At 41.6% G+C, this 15,430-nt stretch overlaps 1 protein-coding gene and 1 long non-coding RNA gene across 8 annotated transcripts in view; one reads left to right on the top strand and one right to left on the bottom strand.

Annotated features, from left to right (window-relative positions):
• The window catches only part of LOC130277350 (uncharacterized), a 44,643-nt gene extending 41,862 nt beyond the window's left edge, over positions 1–2,781 (bottom strand). Inside the window, exon 1 of the long non-coding RNA XR_008845437.1 lies at positions 2,714–2,781. This is a non-coding gene — a long non-coding RNA (uncharacterized LOC130277350). The remainder of the gene's footprint in view (positions 1–2,713) is intronic.
• Positions 1–15,430, top strand: part of TEAD1 (TEA domain transcription factor 1) — a 189,022-nt gene that overhangs the window by 148,837 nt on the left and 24,755 nt on the right. For all 7 annotated transcript variants that reach the window (XM_056527972.1, XM_056527975.1, XM_056527977.1 and 4 more), the window contains 4 exons: positions 496–630; positions 2,995–3,041; positions 3,846–3,907; positions 6,939–7,063. In XM_056527972.1, coding sequence (XP_056383947.1) covers positions 496–630; positions 2,995–3,041; positions 3,846–3,907; positions 6,939–7,063 — 369 coding nt within the window. The remainder of the gene's footprint in view (positions 1–495; positions 631–2,994; positions 3,042–3,845; positions 3,908–6,938; positions 7,064–15,430) is intronic.

The raw sequence follows: 15,430 nt of genomic DNA, 5'->3' as shown, positions 1-15,430 counted from the left end.
TACCGGGTGGACGACGTTCCAATAGGACTACTATTTTTCTACTATCTGGCAAAAAGTCATGTGACGGCAACATGGCCGCCCCGGAACGTGAGGTCGCTATTTCAACTAAATACGCCTGGGGAGGGGACAGTCATTGTTTCCCAAACTCATGGTTCTTTAGCTGTTGCAAAACCGCAACTCCCAGCATGCCCTGACAGCCGAAGGCTGTCAGGGCATGCTGGGAGTTGCAGTTTTGCAACAGCTGGAGAGTCACAGTTTAGAGGAAGCCCCAGTCTTGGAGATCATGATAGGAGTTGTAGTTGTGCAACAGCTGGAGAAGCCATGATGAGACCTGGGTAGTAGCACTGTCTTTAGGTTCCATATAGCTGCATGCCGGCATTACCCCCCCAACCCCCCCCAAAGCTTCCTTTTGTTTAATCCTCACGCTTGTAGCTGCACAAGCTCCCGACTATCCGCACAGAGTTCAATAACCGCATGCTACATGTTATATTAAAGGATCAAACCGCCAAGGACAAAGCATTACAACACATGGCAGCCATGTCCTCTGCTCAGATCGTGTCCGCCACCGCCATTCACAACAAGCTGGGACTACCGGGGATTCCTCGTCCAGCCTTTCCTCCTGCACCCGGGGTAAGTGTCTGTCATTGGTCTGCAACATGCGGTAAGACCACAGCTCCCGGCCTTGTGGCTTCCTCTGCTGCATGCTGAGAGTTGTGGTTTTTAGTAATGTTTAAAAGGGGTACTCCCATGGAAAACTTTTTTTTTTTTTTGTGCCATAAAGTTAAACAGATTTGTAAATTACTTCTATTAAAAAAATATTTACCCTTCCAGCACTTTTTAGGGGCCTTATACCACAGAGGAAATGCTTTTTTTTAAATGGATTTCTCTTCTGCCATCACCATATTGCTCTCTGCTGACCTCTGCTGTCCATTTTAGTAACTGTCCAGAGCAGCTTATGTTTGCTATGGGGATTTTCGCCTGCTCTGGACAGAGATGTCAGCAGAGAGAGAAGCATTTCCTCTGTACTATACAGCCCCTAAAAAGTACTGGAAGGATTAAAAAGGTATTCCAGGCAAAAACTCTTTTTATATATCAACTGGCTCCAGAAAGCTAAACAGATTTGTAAATTACTTCTATTAAAAAATCTTAATCCTTTCAGTACTTATGAGCTTCTGAGGTTGAGTTGTTCTTTTCTGTCTAAGTGCTCTCTGATGACACCTGTCTCGGGAAACGCCCAGTTTAGAAGCAAATCCCCATAGCAAACCTCTTCTTAATGACACCGAGACACGTGTCATTAGAGAGCACTTAGACAGAAAAGAACAACCTTAACTTCAGAAGCTCATAAGTACTGAAAGGATTAAGATTTTTTTAATAGAAGTAATTTACAAATCTGTTTACCTTTCTGGAGCCAGTTGATATATATAAAAAAAATTTTGCCTGGAATACCCCTTTAAGATTTTTTAATAGAAGTAATTTACATATCTGTTTTAACTTTCTGGCACCAGTTCATTTAAAAAATTAAAAAAAAGTTTTCCACAGGAGTAACCCTTTCAAGGGATTGTCCAAGAATAACAAACCACAGCTAATTTCTTCCAAAAACAGTGCCACCCCTGTCCTCAGTATATTATAGTATCACAGCTCAGTATAGTATTGCAGCTCAGTTCCATTGAAGTGAATTAAGACCTGTTGTAATACCACACACAACCAGAGGACAGGAGTGGCGCTGTTTTTGGAAGAAATAAGCTCTGGTTTTCTATTCCTGGACAACCTCTTTATGAAGGATATATCTAGATTAGATCTAGATTCTTACTATACATAATGTCGTCATCGTGATATATCTGCTGGAGGAATCGAAATTTTTAGCATCATTCTTGCATTTATTGTAAAAAAATATATAAAAAAATTATATATATAAAAAAAAATGTGACCAATGTTCTTAAACGATCAATGCAATTCAATAAGAATGAACCTTAAAAAATAATAATAATTCAAAGGAGATTATTTTTATTATTATCTTTTTATATGTTACCTGTGTTTCCTTTAAATAATTTTTAGTAAATCAACCCCATCCCGGTGATTACTACACCAATAATCCAGATATTTCTGTTGCAAAATTCTTTAAATTCCAGCAACATTATCTTAATTTATAACATCAATTTTTTTGGATACAGCAGTAATGTCTCTCCATGGTTTCAGACTACAAACAGTCCTTTTGTAGTCTGACCCTGGAGTCACGGGCTGCTGCCTGTAGATGAACTTGATGAAGGGACCACAGGGGTGGAGTAATACAGAAATGTTGGATCACACACAAAAAATTTGAGGCAATTCCAACTGGCTCAGTTTGCAGGTACACAGGCACAGACCATCTTCCTCTCCTGCACATAGCACATGCTAAGCCCCGCCATCACTTTCTCTGATGTTGTCTTGGATCTCTGTTACTAGAGACAGAAATCCCCTGACAACAGATTGCAGAGAACGAAGACCACTAATGGCCAAGACTTGAGCTGGTTTTCCGAAAAAAAAAAAAAAAAATCCTTTTTAGGTAAATGGCGTGATTTACAAGTATGTTTGTAATCACATTGGAAGGAAATTGTTTGCAATGACAGTGACTATTTAATTAAACATATTTACAGAATTGCTTGTTTTATTCCCTTATTTTATTTTGGATGCATTGGAGCAATAACATGTTTGCAATGGTCTATGTAGCATTTACCTTGTGAGTCCTTATATGCCATAGGATTTTACTGCGTAATTCGGCTCACTGTCCGGCGGCAGGATATCTGTAGCCAAGAGGGGAAAAAAGATCAGGATGCAGATTTGCCTAAAATCCTGTGCAAGTCTATGGTAATTTAAACAGATATCTTGCCGCCGTTAAGCTTTAAACATTCGGAAAGATTTGCAACCACGTAATTTATTACTTAAGAGGTGAAATAGAGTAATAATAGTGTAAAAGTGTAATCCTGAGCTGATTATTATTTGTTTTTCTATTTCCAGTACTGGCCAGGAATGCTTCAGACGGGGCAGCCGGGCTCTTCACAAGAGTAAGTCCATGACGCTCCCTGTAATAATGCAACAAGCTTTAGGCCATGTTCACATGGCAGAATGTCCGCAGGAATATTCCGCATGGACATTCCACTGCAGCAGAGTCCCATTGATTTCAAAGGGATTTTGCCGCACTGTGCACACGGTGGAATTTCCATGGCGGATATTTCTGCCACCGAAATCTCGATTCCAGTGTCCGCATAAAGAATAGACTTATCTGTTCTTTTTGCATAATCTGCTTGGACATGCATTGCTTCTATGAGACGGTGCATTTTTGAGCCGTCCCAGTGCCTACAGGATTAGTCGCATGTGTGGGATGTCCGCCGCTATTTTCCGGCGGACATTCCGCACATTTTACGTGCCTGTGAACATAGCCTTAGAAATCATCCTTTTGATTTCTTTTCTGTATCTGGCCATAGACTGCAAGAGATCTCACAAATCCCTATGTGCCTGTGCATGGTACTAAACATGGCTCCGCATCATTCACTTAAATGAGTTTAAGGTGCAGTACCAGGTACAGCCACTATTGAATGTTTGGCGCTGTGTCTGGTAATGTTGCAAAACTGCCTGCTGTAGTTGTAGTTTTGCAACAGCTGGAGGCACCCTGGTTGAAAAATACTGTTTATTTGATGCAAATCAGTCCTGGTCATGTGTGATGCACAAGTACAAAAGCAAGCAGAGATCTTGAAAAGCAGAAAACATTTATACAAAAAGTAACATTTAATTTCTAAAATCAGAATTGTATCTATATTGAAATCCATGCAAATATTAATATCTGGGTAATTTTGTTTGTTTGTTTCCAGTGTCAAGCCATTTGTCCAGCAAACATATCCCATCCAGCCAGCAGTCACAGCGCCTCTTACAGGTAACTTCTTTAACTGACGGCACATTCAGATGTGTCATTCAGAAGTGTAATTTGAAGGGGAAAAAAATTATAAATAAAAAAATAAATAAGAAAAGTAAAACATAAATAAAAAAAATGTAAAAAATTAAATCCAAGGACCGGCGGATGATTCTCTGCTGATTCATATGCAGGAGATTATTCTAATCCGGCTGACTGTAAACACGTCTTATACCGAAGAGAATTCTTGATGAAATATTTTCCTTTCAGTGCAGTCATTTCAAGAAAAAGCTTAAATTCCTCCTGGCGTCCTCCGGGGACACTGAGCACAGGTGCGCCTCTGAGAAGATGTAATGAAGCCGCTGGGGTAAAACATTACGTTGGAGGAAGGAGATGGTTGATGCGCACAATCACTGGACAGCCTGACATCCAGGATCTGTGTTAGTGCAGGCCTGGTTGTATACGCTTAGAAAAACAGCTGATTTCTCCCCAAAACGCTGCCACCTTCTGTGTGTGTGTTGTATTGCAGCTTAGTTGAAGTGAATGGCAGCCAAGTTGTAATACCACACACTACCTGAGGACACCACTGATTTTCCCCAATAATATATACGTACCCTCTTTACCCAGACAAGGGCTGCTGCTGGTGGGCAGCACGGGACACTCTCTGCTACCAGCTATTAACTCTTCGGATGCTGCTGTCAAAGCTGACATTGGCATTTAAACAGCCGCGCTAAGTGAGCTAGGTGGTGCAGTGGTTAAGGTCTGCTCCCTGAGATCCCATCGCCGGAAGCAGATTCATTGTCACTGCAGTCAGAGTCCTTGTCAATCTATTGCCGCCGGCAGGAGTGTTGATCTGTTATTTTTTATTAGTTTTTAAAATGCTGATCAAAACTGATAAATGTTGTTCCATAAAATAACATAGCATAAATTCCATAGCATAAAATAGACCAGTATAAGCAATTTAATGATTGCTTATAAAAGTCTTAATAAAAACTTTTATAAGCAATCATTAATAAAAAAATAAAAAAAAATAAAAATATATATATATTTTTTTATAGATTTGTGTGTGTATGTGTATATATATATATATTTTTTATAGATGTGTGTGTGTGTGTGTGTGTGTATGTATGTATATATATATACACACATACACAAAATTTTTAATGAAAAATGTAAGCAGAAAAATAAAATTTTCGGAGCTATGAAATCACATTCCTGATTCCTCACTATTAACAGCATAAATGAAGAAAACAATGCCAGAATGCAGGTTTTTGCTCACATTATGAATATTGTTAAAATATGTGATTTAAAAATGTCTCATCTGAACAATAATGTTAATGATTAAAAACAATGTCTGCGCACAAAATTAGTTAAAAAAAAACATGTAGTTAAGTAATAGGACAATTTTAATTGTATTACATTTTAAAGTAGTAAAATAAATCAAAACCTATATAACTTGGATATCTTTGTAATCATTTTGACTTACAGAATAAAGAGGAGATGTCAGTTTTACCGCAAAGTGAACTGCGTAAAAGCAAAAACCCCAAATTTGCAAAATTGTACTTTTTTTTTTATTTTTATTTCACTCTACAAGTAAGAATTTCTTTGAATTTTGCCGTAGATTTTGTGGTAAGATTAGTGATGTAACCACTAAGGACAATTTGGTCCTGAATTAAAGGGGTATTCAGTGCAAAAAGATCTTATCCTCTATCCAAATTATAAGGGATAAGATGTCTGATCATGGGGGGCCTGCTTCTGGGACCCCCCGTGATCTCCCTGCAGCACCCACATTCTATACAGGGCTGCGTCTCCAGTTTCGGAAACCTCCGGGTTTCCAGGACTGGAGACGTGATGTAACGCCAAGCCCCCTCGTAAAGTCACACCCCTTCCATTCATGTCTATGGGAGGGGGTGTGACAGGTGGTGGTGTGGCGTGACGTCTCCAGTCCCGGAAACCCGGAGGTTTCCGAAACTGGAGATGCAGCCTCGCATTGAATGCAGGGGGTCCCAGTGGCGGGCCCCCCGCGATCAGACATCTTATCCCATATCCTTTGCATAAGGGATAAGATATTTTTTCCCGGAATACCCCTTTAAAACAAGGCCCTCATGAGGTTCAGTAGGTGGAAAATTTAAAATTAAAGGGGTACTCCGGTGGAAACCCTTTTTTTTTTTTATATCAACTGGTGCCAGAAAGTTAAACAAATTTGTAAATTACTTCTTTTAAAAAATCTTAATCCTTCCAGTACTTATTAGCTGCTGAATACTACAAAGGAAATTATTTTCTTTTTGGAACACAGCTCTCTGCTGACATCATGACCACAGTGCTCTCTGCTGACATCTCTGTCCATTTTAGGAACTGTCCAGAGTAGGAGAAAATCCCCATAGAAAACATATGCTACTCTTGACCGTTCCTAAAATGGACAGAGATGTCAGCAGAGAGCACTGTGGTCATGATGTCAGCAGAGAGCTCTGTGTTCCAAAAAGAAAATAATTTCCTCTGTAGGTATCAGCAGCTAATAAGTACTAGAAGGATTAAGATTTTTAAATAGAAGTAATTTACAAATCTGTTTACCTTTCTGGCACCAGTTGATTTAAAAAAAAGTTTTCCACCGGAGTACCCCTTTTAAAAGCCCTTAGGAGAGGAGGAAAACCATGAAACAGCAGTAATCAAAAATGTCTTGGTCATGAAGAGTTTAGTCTGTTTATGAACAAGCAGTCCTAGTACAGTGGTCCCCCGACTTGGATTGAGAAACACGACTTGCAGCCATATTCAGTCCGAGAAAAAACTCTGATACATTGGGAAAATGACCCGAATGTAGTTACTAGCTGACTACGCCCAAGGCATTGAAATAAATGGGGTCTGTGCCTTTCCGGGCATGTTAATTTGACATTTTCCCAACATATCCGAGCCTCGTAGGCGCAAATCGTGATGTGAACTAAGCCTAAGCAAATAACCTGCTGCCCTCGTTCACCCCTGGAAGTATTAGTAGTGTTCCTGGTTTAGATGTGTCCAGCTCCTTCCAGCTGATAACCACCATATATATTCTCTCTTCTAGGCTTCGAGCCCTCTGCACCCCCTGCTTCATCAGTACCTGCCTGGCAAGGGCGCTCCATTGGCACAACCATGCTCCGATTGGTGGAGTTTTCAGCATTTCTAGAACAGCAGCGGGATCCAGATGCAGTAAGTAAAACATGGGAAGATCTTTGCTGCTCACTGTTTTGCTACATATGAGATTACTTCAATTAAAAGAGGATCAGATAATTACATATGTCTCCATACTGGTCCAATGACCGGGCATATTTAATGTTCTGATGCCTCTAGGTGCTTTTACTGCAGTCCATTTACACAAATTACCTGCCCCAACCCCCCCCCGCGCCCCTGTCCCTTTGGGGGTCATGCCGCCTATTTGACTCATTCTTCTTTTCTGAGAAGCCGGATTCCTGCGTGGGGAAAGCTGTGTGCCGGCACCTGTCTTTTTGGCAGGCTGGGCCGGCAGCTGCAGCGTGATCTAAGAGCTGTCTTTAGGTATGCTAGTGTAGATGGCATATAGAATATCTCATTCCAGGAACATTCCGGAGAGTCCTGTCCATCATCTGCTGACACGTCTCTTCTTGTCATCGCTGGGTTTTGTGCTTCTTTTTTTTTTTTTTGTGTTTCAAAATCCCTTTCCAGTCATCGTGTGAGAATAGATGTGGAGCAGAAAATGTTCAAATGTTCCTTCCGAAGCAGATGTCCAGTCCCACTTTATTATTGTTTTATTCTTTCTTTTTTACCGTTTATATAAGTTTTATGAAAACTGCCTCAACATTTGGGAAGTTCACTGGTTTATATAGATGTAAAGCAGGAGCGGTGCACGAACCTGGGAGGCTCCAGTATTTTAGAGCCTAATCTCAAATTCTATCTTAAAGGGGTACTCCGCTGCTAGACATATTATTCCCTATCCAAAAGATGGGGGGTAACATGTCTGTTCACAGGTGTCTGGCCGCAGGGTATCTCCCCCATGGCACCCCAGTCATCCGAGCGAACTGGCGACCACAGCTGCCATGCCCCTTCCATTCAGGTCTATAGGAGGAGGCATGACAGCTGTGTACTAGCCATCACACCCCTCCCATAGACATGAATGGAGGGGGTGTGGCGTCACGAGCACAGAAGCCCCGATTGTGGGAGGGGTGGGGGCTTTGGATAGGGGATAACTTGTCTAGGGGCGGAGTACCCCTTTAAGGATCTATTGACATGTACTGTATCCTGCAGAGATTTAAAACTACAGATTTCAATGTAAACTAAACGACTAAACACAGCTTTAAATCCGCAGCACCAAATATGTGTTGGATACTGTACGTGTGAATAGACTCTTAGGGTAGGGTCACATGTGCCGTATTTTGCTGCACATTTTCTGCTGGGTATTTGAATACCCATTGAAGTAGATGGACAGGAAAATCAGTAGCAGAAAATATGCAGCAAAATGACCAGGACTGATCCATATCAACTATACCAGTGTTTCCCAACCAGCGTGCCTCCGGCTGTTGCAAAACTACAACTCCCAGCATGCCCGGACAGCAGTCTATTCTTTCTGCGGAGGCCAGAATCTGAATTTCCACGGCAGAAACGTCTGGCGCAAAAATTCTGCTGTGTGAACAGTGCAGCTGAATCCCATTGATAAAAAGGAACTCCAGCGTAATGTCTGTTCAGAATATTCCTGCGGCATTCCGTACCGATAGTTCACTGTGTGAACATACCCATAGACAGAAGATTGAACATGATACCTGCAGATTGTACTGTATTGTATACAGCATCTGCTCAGCTCCTCCTGCTCTATAACATGTTACCTGCAGATTGTACTGTATTGTATACATCATCTGCTCAGCTCCTCCTGCTCTATAACATGTTACCTGCAGATTGTACTGTATTGTATATATTATCTGCTCAGCTCCTCCTGCTCTATAACATGTTACCTGCAGATTGTACTGTATTGTATATATCATCTGCTCAGCTCCTCCTGCTCTATAACATACCTGCAGATTGTACTGTATTGTATATATCATCTGCTCAGCTCCTCCTGCTCTATAACATGATACCTGCAGATTGTACTGTATTGTGTATATATCATCTGCTCAGCTCCTCCTGCTCTATAACATGATACCTGCAGATTGTACTGTATTGTATATATCATCTGCTCAGCTCCTCCTGCTCTATAACATGTTACCTGCAGATTGTACTGTATTGTATATATCATCTGCTCAGCTCCTCCTGCTCTATAACATAATACCTGCAGATTGTACTGTATTGTATATATCATCTGCTCAGCTCCTCCTGCTCTATAACATGATACCTGCAGATTGTACTGTATTGTATATATCATCTGCTCAGCTCCTCCTGCTCTATAACATGATTCCTGTAGATTGTATTGTATTGTATATATAATCTTCTCAGCTCCTCCTGCTCTATAACATGATACCTGCAGATTGTACTGTATTGTATATATCTTCTGCTCAGCTCCTCCTGCTCTATAACATGTTACCTGCAGATTGTATTGTATTGTATATATAATCTTCTCAGCTCCTCCTGCTCTATAACATAATACCTGCAGATTGTATTGTATTGTATATATCATCTGCTCAGCTCCTCCTGCTCTATAACATGATACCTGCAGATTGTACTGTATTGTATATATCATCTGCTCAGCTCCTCCTGCTCTATAATATGATACCTGCAGATTGTACTGTCTTGTATATATCATCTGCTCAGCTCCTCCTGCTCTATAATATGATACCTGCAGATTGTACTGTATTGTATATATCTGCTCAGCTCCTCCTGCTCTATAACATGATACCTGTAGATTGTACTGTATTGTATATATCATCTGCTCAGCTCCTCCTGCTCTATAACATACCTGCAGATTGTACTGTATTGTATATATCATCTGCTCAGCTCCTCCTGCTCTATAACATACCTGCAGATTGTACTGTATTGTATATATCATCTGCTCAACTCTTCCTGCTCTATAACATGATACCTACAGATTATACTGTATTGTATACATCATCTGCTCAGCTCCTCCTGCTCTATAACATGTTACCTGCAGATTGTAATGTATTGTATATATCATCTGCTCAGCTCCTCCTGCTCTATAACATGATTCCTGTAGATTGTATTGTATTGTATATATCATCTGCTCAGCTCCTCCTGCTCTATAACATGATACCTGCAGATTGTACTGTATTGTATATATCATCTGCTCAGCTCCTCCTGCTCTATAACATGTTACCTGCAGATTGTACTGTATTGTATATATCATCTGCTCAGCTCCTCCTGCTCTATAACATGATTCCTGTAGATTGTATTGTATTGTATATATCATCTGCTCAGCTCCTCCTGCTCTATAACATGATACCTGCAGATTGTACTGTATTGTATATATCATCTGCTCAGCTCCTCCTGCTCTATAATATGATACCTGCAGATTGTACTGTATTGTATATATCTGCTCAGCTCCTCCTGCTCTATAACATGATACCTGTAGATTGTACTGTATTGTATATATCATCTGCTCAGCTCCTCCTGCTCTATAACATAATGCAGGTTGTATCGCTGGTCCCATAGCATATGACTGTAGTAAGCCAGGCATGTATCTGTGTCCTATCCGTGGGAAGAGGAAAACAAGTCGTTGCCAGACCTCTATCTCTTGTGGGAATAAAGTATTGGGCATGTTAAATCTGAACATGCCCGATCCTTCTTTCCCCTGGAATCAAGGGACCCCCAGTACACATTAGATGGGCAGGTTCAGACAACATTTTCCTGATGTATATGGCAGCTAGAATATCTGACTGGCATCAGCGCCTGCTGACATTGCAGAGAGGTGCCTGTTGTCTCATAGACCTCAATGCCCTTGAATGTTACAGCGGGTGTCATGCCTTGGTAGGTTCCTTTTTACAAGCTTTATTTATTACTGGGCTTGGGTCACATTTTTAAAGATCTTCTTCTTTTCAGAGACTGCTCCTTTTTAGAATGTAGCCCTACTGCAAGAAGTTAATGGCCCCGGATCAAAAGTGTCAACCAGACATGAATTTACTATCCATAACTTTGGGACGTGTATGCATGAACTCCTGCAGGGGAAATGCATAGCTGTTTGCCCTGATGTGCTGCATAGTTTGTGCGGTTTCTTGAAGGGTTTGAGCCTGTGTTGTATCTTAACACTGCGGATGCACCTGACGGCAGTCACAATAGAGACTGCACAGAGAGCTCCCAGCTGCGGCCTGATAGATCTGTGTCCACTTGTAGAGGCGGATTTCACGCCATAGTAATCTGCCGCTACGAGCAGACACTCAGGTCGCAGCTGGGAGCTCACTGTGCATACGCCCTTGTGGCTGCCATCAGGTGCATCCGCAGCGTCAAATACGTCGCGGATCTGCCCTCCCATGTGACCCTTCCCTAAGGGTATGTTAACGTGGCAAAATTTCCGTTCAGAATTCCACGGAAGAATAACGCTTGAAATTCTGCCAACATTCACTGCCCATTACTTTCAATGGGATTCCACTGTCTGAATTTCCGCGACAGGCTTTCCATTGCGGAAATTTTGCTTTCCGCATTCGGCAGAAATCTAAGAAAAGTCTTATATCCTCGGAATTATGCAGCAGAATCCCATTAAAGTCAATAGGACTGTGTTCTGAGAACACAAAATCCCCCGGAATTCCGTTCAGCAAGCTTTGATGAACAGAATATTTGCGGCATTGCGGAAACGCTGCTTTGTGAACTTACCCTTAGGCAGTGTTTCCCAACCGGTGAACCTGCAACCAAAGACTGTCTATGGGCATGCTGGGAGTTGTAGTTTTTCAATAGCTGGAAGCACCCTGGTTGGGAAACACTGCTTTAGATTCTGCAGTTTGCCTTTGTCCTAGGCCTGGCCGGAAGCCTAATATGGTCCTACGATGAAGCTATGGGGCTATATGGGATATATATATATATATATATATATATATTTATATTTATATTTATATTCCCAATCGGGTGCCTCCACCTGTTGCAAAACTACAACCCCCAATATGCCCGGACAGCCTTCGGCTGCATTGGTTTGGTAACACTGCTTTAAGGTTATGTTCACACTGCAGCAGAAACTTCCTCACAAAGAACCTCTTTCTGCTCCATAGTGATTTCTCTGCATTGGTCTAGAATTGATGCTTATTTTCTCACCGAATTCTTCACAGAAATTCAAAGTCCCATTGACTTCATGGGATTTTTTACTACATTCATTCATTTTGCAGAATTTGAATATGCGTCCTTGTGGAATTCCGTGCAGACAAACAGAACAACCCTTTTAATGTTACATTGTATCAAAGGATTTGATGTAATTTTGCTTCTTCCATCAGACGACGTTCATTGTTGAAGTTTGCCCCATGATCCTCTGCTGCCTTCCTTTTGCACAGTAGAATAATCCTGGTCCGCAGCCAGGGTGTAAAATGAGCCATCAGATCTCCTTTAGACAGAGGCCGGGGGGCATGAGGACGCAGACCCCCATAGGGCCATAGTAGGACAAGTCTGCTTCTTTATAACAACTATTTTAAATGGCCTGGACTCCTGCTCGGCTATTTTGAGAGTGGTGGGATTAGTCACATGCAAGGCTGGGATATCTGACACTCCTTTTCTTGCCTTGTCTGTCAGGGTCACAGATCTGTTGTGTCTCATCCTGGAATCGTATAGATTTGTTGGACGCCTCAGTGGGCAGAGAACTTGACTTTGGGGGAGTTAATTTGGCGCATTTTTGCTTTTGTAGGAAGTTAATAATATAAAATGTTTCATATAAAGTGTATATCTAATGTGCACACACTTTAGTGCATAGACAGGTGTGCAAAATTAGGAAAAATACAGGAAATGGTCACAGTTTCTGTAATGCGTTGGAGGGTGTTGTTGTTTTTTTGTTGTTGTTTTTTTTGTACAGTGCTGGGTATTAAAGGGGTACTCTGTTGCATAACATCTTATCCCATATCAACAGGAAAGGGCATAGGTGTCTGATGGCTGGGACCCCTGCGATCACCTGCCATGTACCCAGTCGGAGATGCCCTAAACACTGTATCCTCTGGCTCTCCCATAGAGAGATGGGGTGCCAGACAGATGATTACGTGGGTCCCAGCAGTCAGGCCCCCTACAATCGGACACTTATCCACTATACTGTGGAAAGGGGGTAAGATGTTGTGCATTCCATTATGAAAGCCACCAGAGGAAGATCTAGGTTTACTGGAATGAGTGCACTGCTTGTTCAGTGTCTTCCAACTTCTTGCTCTGGTGGAATTCATACTGCAATGAGTTCCCTGCATGTTCAGTGGATAAAGATTTGGGCAGATGGTAAGCAATTGGAATTCATTCCAGTATGAAACTTGCCAGAGCAAGATCATGGAAGCCGCTGAACAAGCAGGGAATATATTCTAGTATGAAGCTCACCTGAGAACTCACCAGCAAATTTTGGGGATATTGGAGAATGTTCCCCGCCTGTTCGGTGTCTGCAGTATGAAATTCACCAAATCAAGATCTGGGCAATGAGTTTCCCTGCCTGTTCAGGGTCTGACATTCACCAGAGCAGGATCTGAGAAGACACTGAACAAGCAGGAAATTCTTTCCAGATCCTGCTATGGAGAATTACTTACTGGGATGACACTGAACATGCACTGAGCCCAGATTAAGTTCTGATGAATTCAAATAGAATCAGCAGTTCCCTGCTTGTTCACTGCCTTCCCAGATCTTGCTCTGGTGAATTTCAGACCCTGAACAAGCAGGTAACTCATTGAAATACGCAAGAGCAACATCTGGACAGCGACTTGTACAGATTTTCCTATGATGAACTCTAAGGCCATGTTCACACGGCAGACATTCCAATCAAAATTCTGTGGGAATGTTCTGATTGGAAAGGAAGTTGCAGCAGAATCCCATTGATTTCAGTGCTATTCTGCACTGTGCATACAGCGGAATTTCCCGATTCTGGAGTCTCCGCTTGGAAGTGCATTGCCGTCTATGAAGACTGCGCATTTCCAAGCTGTGCTAGTGCCTCTGAAAATGGCGGATGTGCGGATTTACTGCGCAAATATTGCATACGTTTTCTGTCGTGGGAAGATAGCAATTTGTAACCGTATCTATAGTTACACATCACTACATTGTAGCTAGACTTTCATCTTTAAAGGGTTACTCCACCCCTAGACATCTTATCCCCTATCCTTTGATAAGATGTCTGATCGCAGGGATCCTGTCTCTGGGGACCCCCGCGATCTCTGCTGCGGCACCCCAGAGTACGGGGTACTCCCGTGGAAAACTTATAGAATATATATATATATATATATATATCTCAACTGGTGCCAGAAAGTTAAACAGATTTGTAAATCACTTCTATTAAAAAATATGAATCCTTCCAGTACTTTTTAGGGGCTGTATACTAAAGAGAAATCCAAAAAAGAAATGCATTTCCTCTGTCATCACCACAGTGCTCTCTGCTGACCTCTGCTGTCCATTTTAGGAACTGTCCAGAGCAGGAGAAAATCCCCATAGCAAACATATGCTGCTCTGGACAGTTCCTAAAATGGACAGCAGAGAGCACTGTGGTCATGACAGAGGAAATGCATTTCTTTTTTGGATTTCTCTTTTGTATACAGCCCCTAAAAAGTACTGGAAGGATTAATATTTTTTAATAGAAGTGATTTACAAATCTGTTTAACTTTCTGGCACCAGAAAAAAAAAAAATTCCACGGGAGTACCCCTTTAAGGATGTTGTAATATTTGGTTTCCGCCACATGTGTTGATACATACCACATACATGATGCATTGCTTGTGATAGTGTCTGTGATACTTATTGTGTTACTGGGCTCTGCAGCTGCTGACATTGAGCGTTCCTTAATCCTGCTGTCAGCATAGACTTTCACACATCACCCTGCAGCAGGGCCGACTGTCATAGACTGGATACTAGAAGCTCCAATACGGAATAGATATGTACATATATACTCTGTAGTGAGGTATATATACTATTAACATGCACGTTACCATTTCTACACACGTTTCCTATAGAATTCAAACCCTTTGTGACCTCCTGTACATAGTGTGAAGGGACTTGTACAGTAAAGCATTAATACATTTGCAGCACTACTCACATGCCATTGGCTCCCATAGGAAAACTGGCATCACACAATGGGTTATATCTGCACTAAATATTCTGGATTATTGGACGGTAATGCAAAACACGGAAATGAAACCTTACGAAGGAACCTTCAGGAAGACCAGCCCAATTGTGTGTAATTTAAAGGGGGTACTCCCGAGGAAAACTTTTTTTTAAATCAACTGGTGCCAGAAAGATAAACAGATTTGTAAATCACTTCTATTAAAAAATCTTAATCCTTCCAGTACTTATTAGCTGCTGAATACTACAGGGGAAATTATTTTCTTTTTGGAACACAGAGCTCTCTGCTGACATCACGAGCACAGTGCTCTCTGCTGACACCTCTGTCCATTTTAGGAACTGTCCAGAGTAGGAGAAAATCCCCATAGAAAACAAATTCTGCTCTGGACAGTTCCTAA

This window comes from Hyla sarda, chromosome 6 (genome assembly GCF_029499605.1).
Source record: "Hyla sarda isolate aHylSar1 chromosome 6, aHylSar1.hap1, whole genome shotgun sequence".
Lineage (NCBI taxonomy): Eukaryota > Metazoa > Chordata > Amphibia > Anura > Hylidae > Hyla > Hyla sarda.
This window is presented reverse-complemented; position numbering and strand designations above follow the sequence as displayed.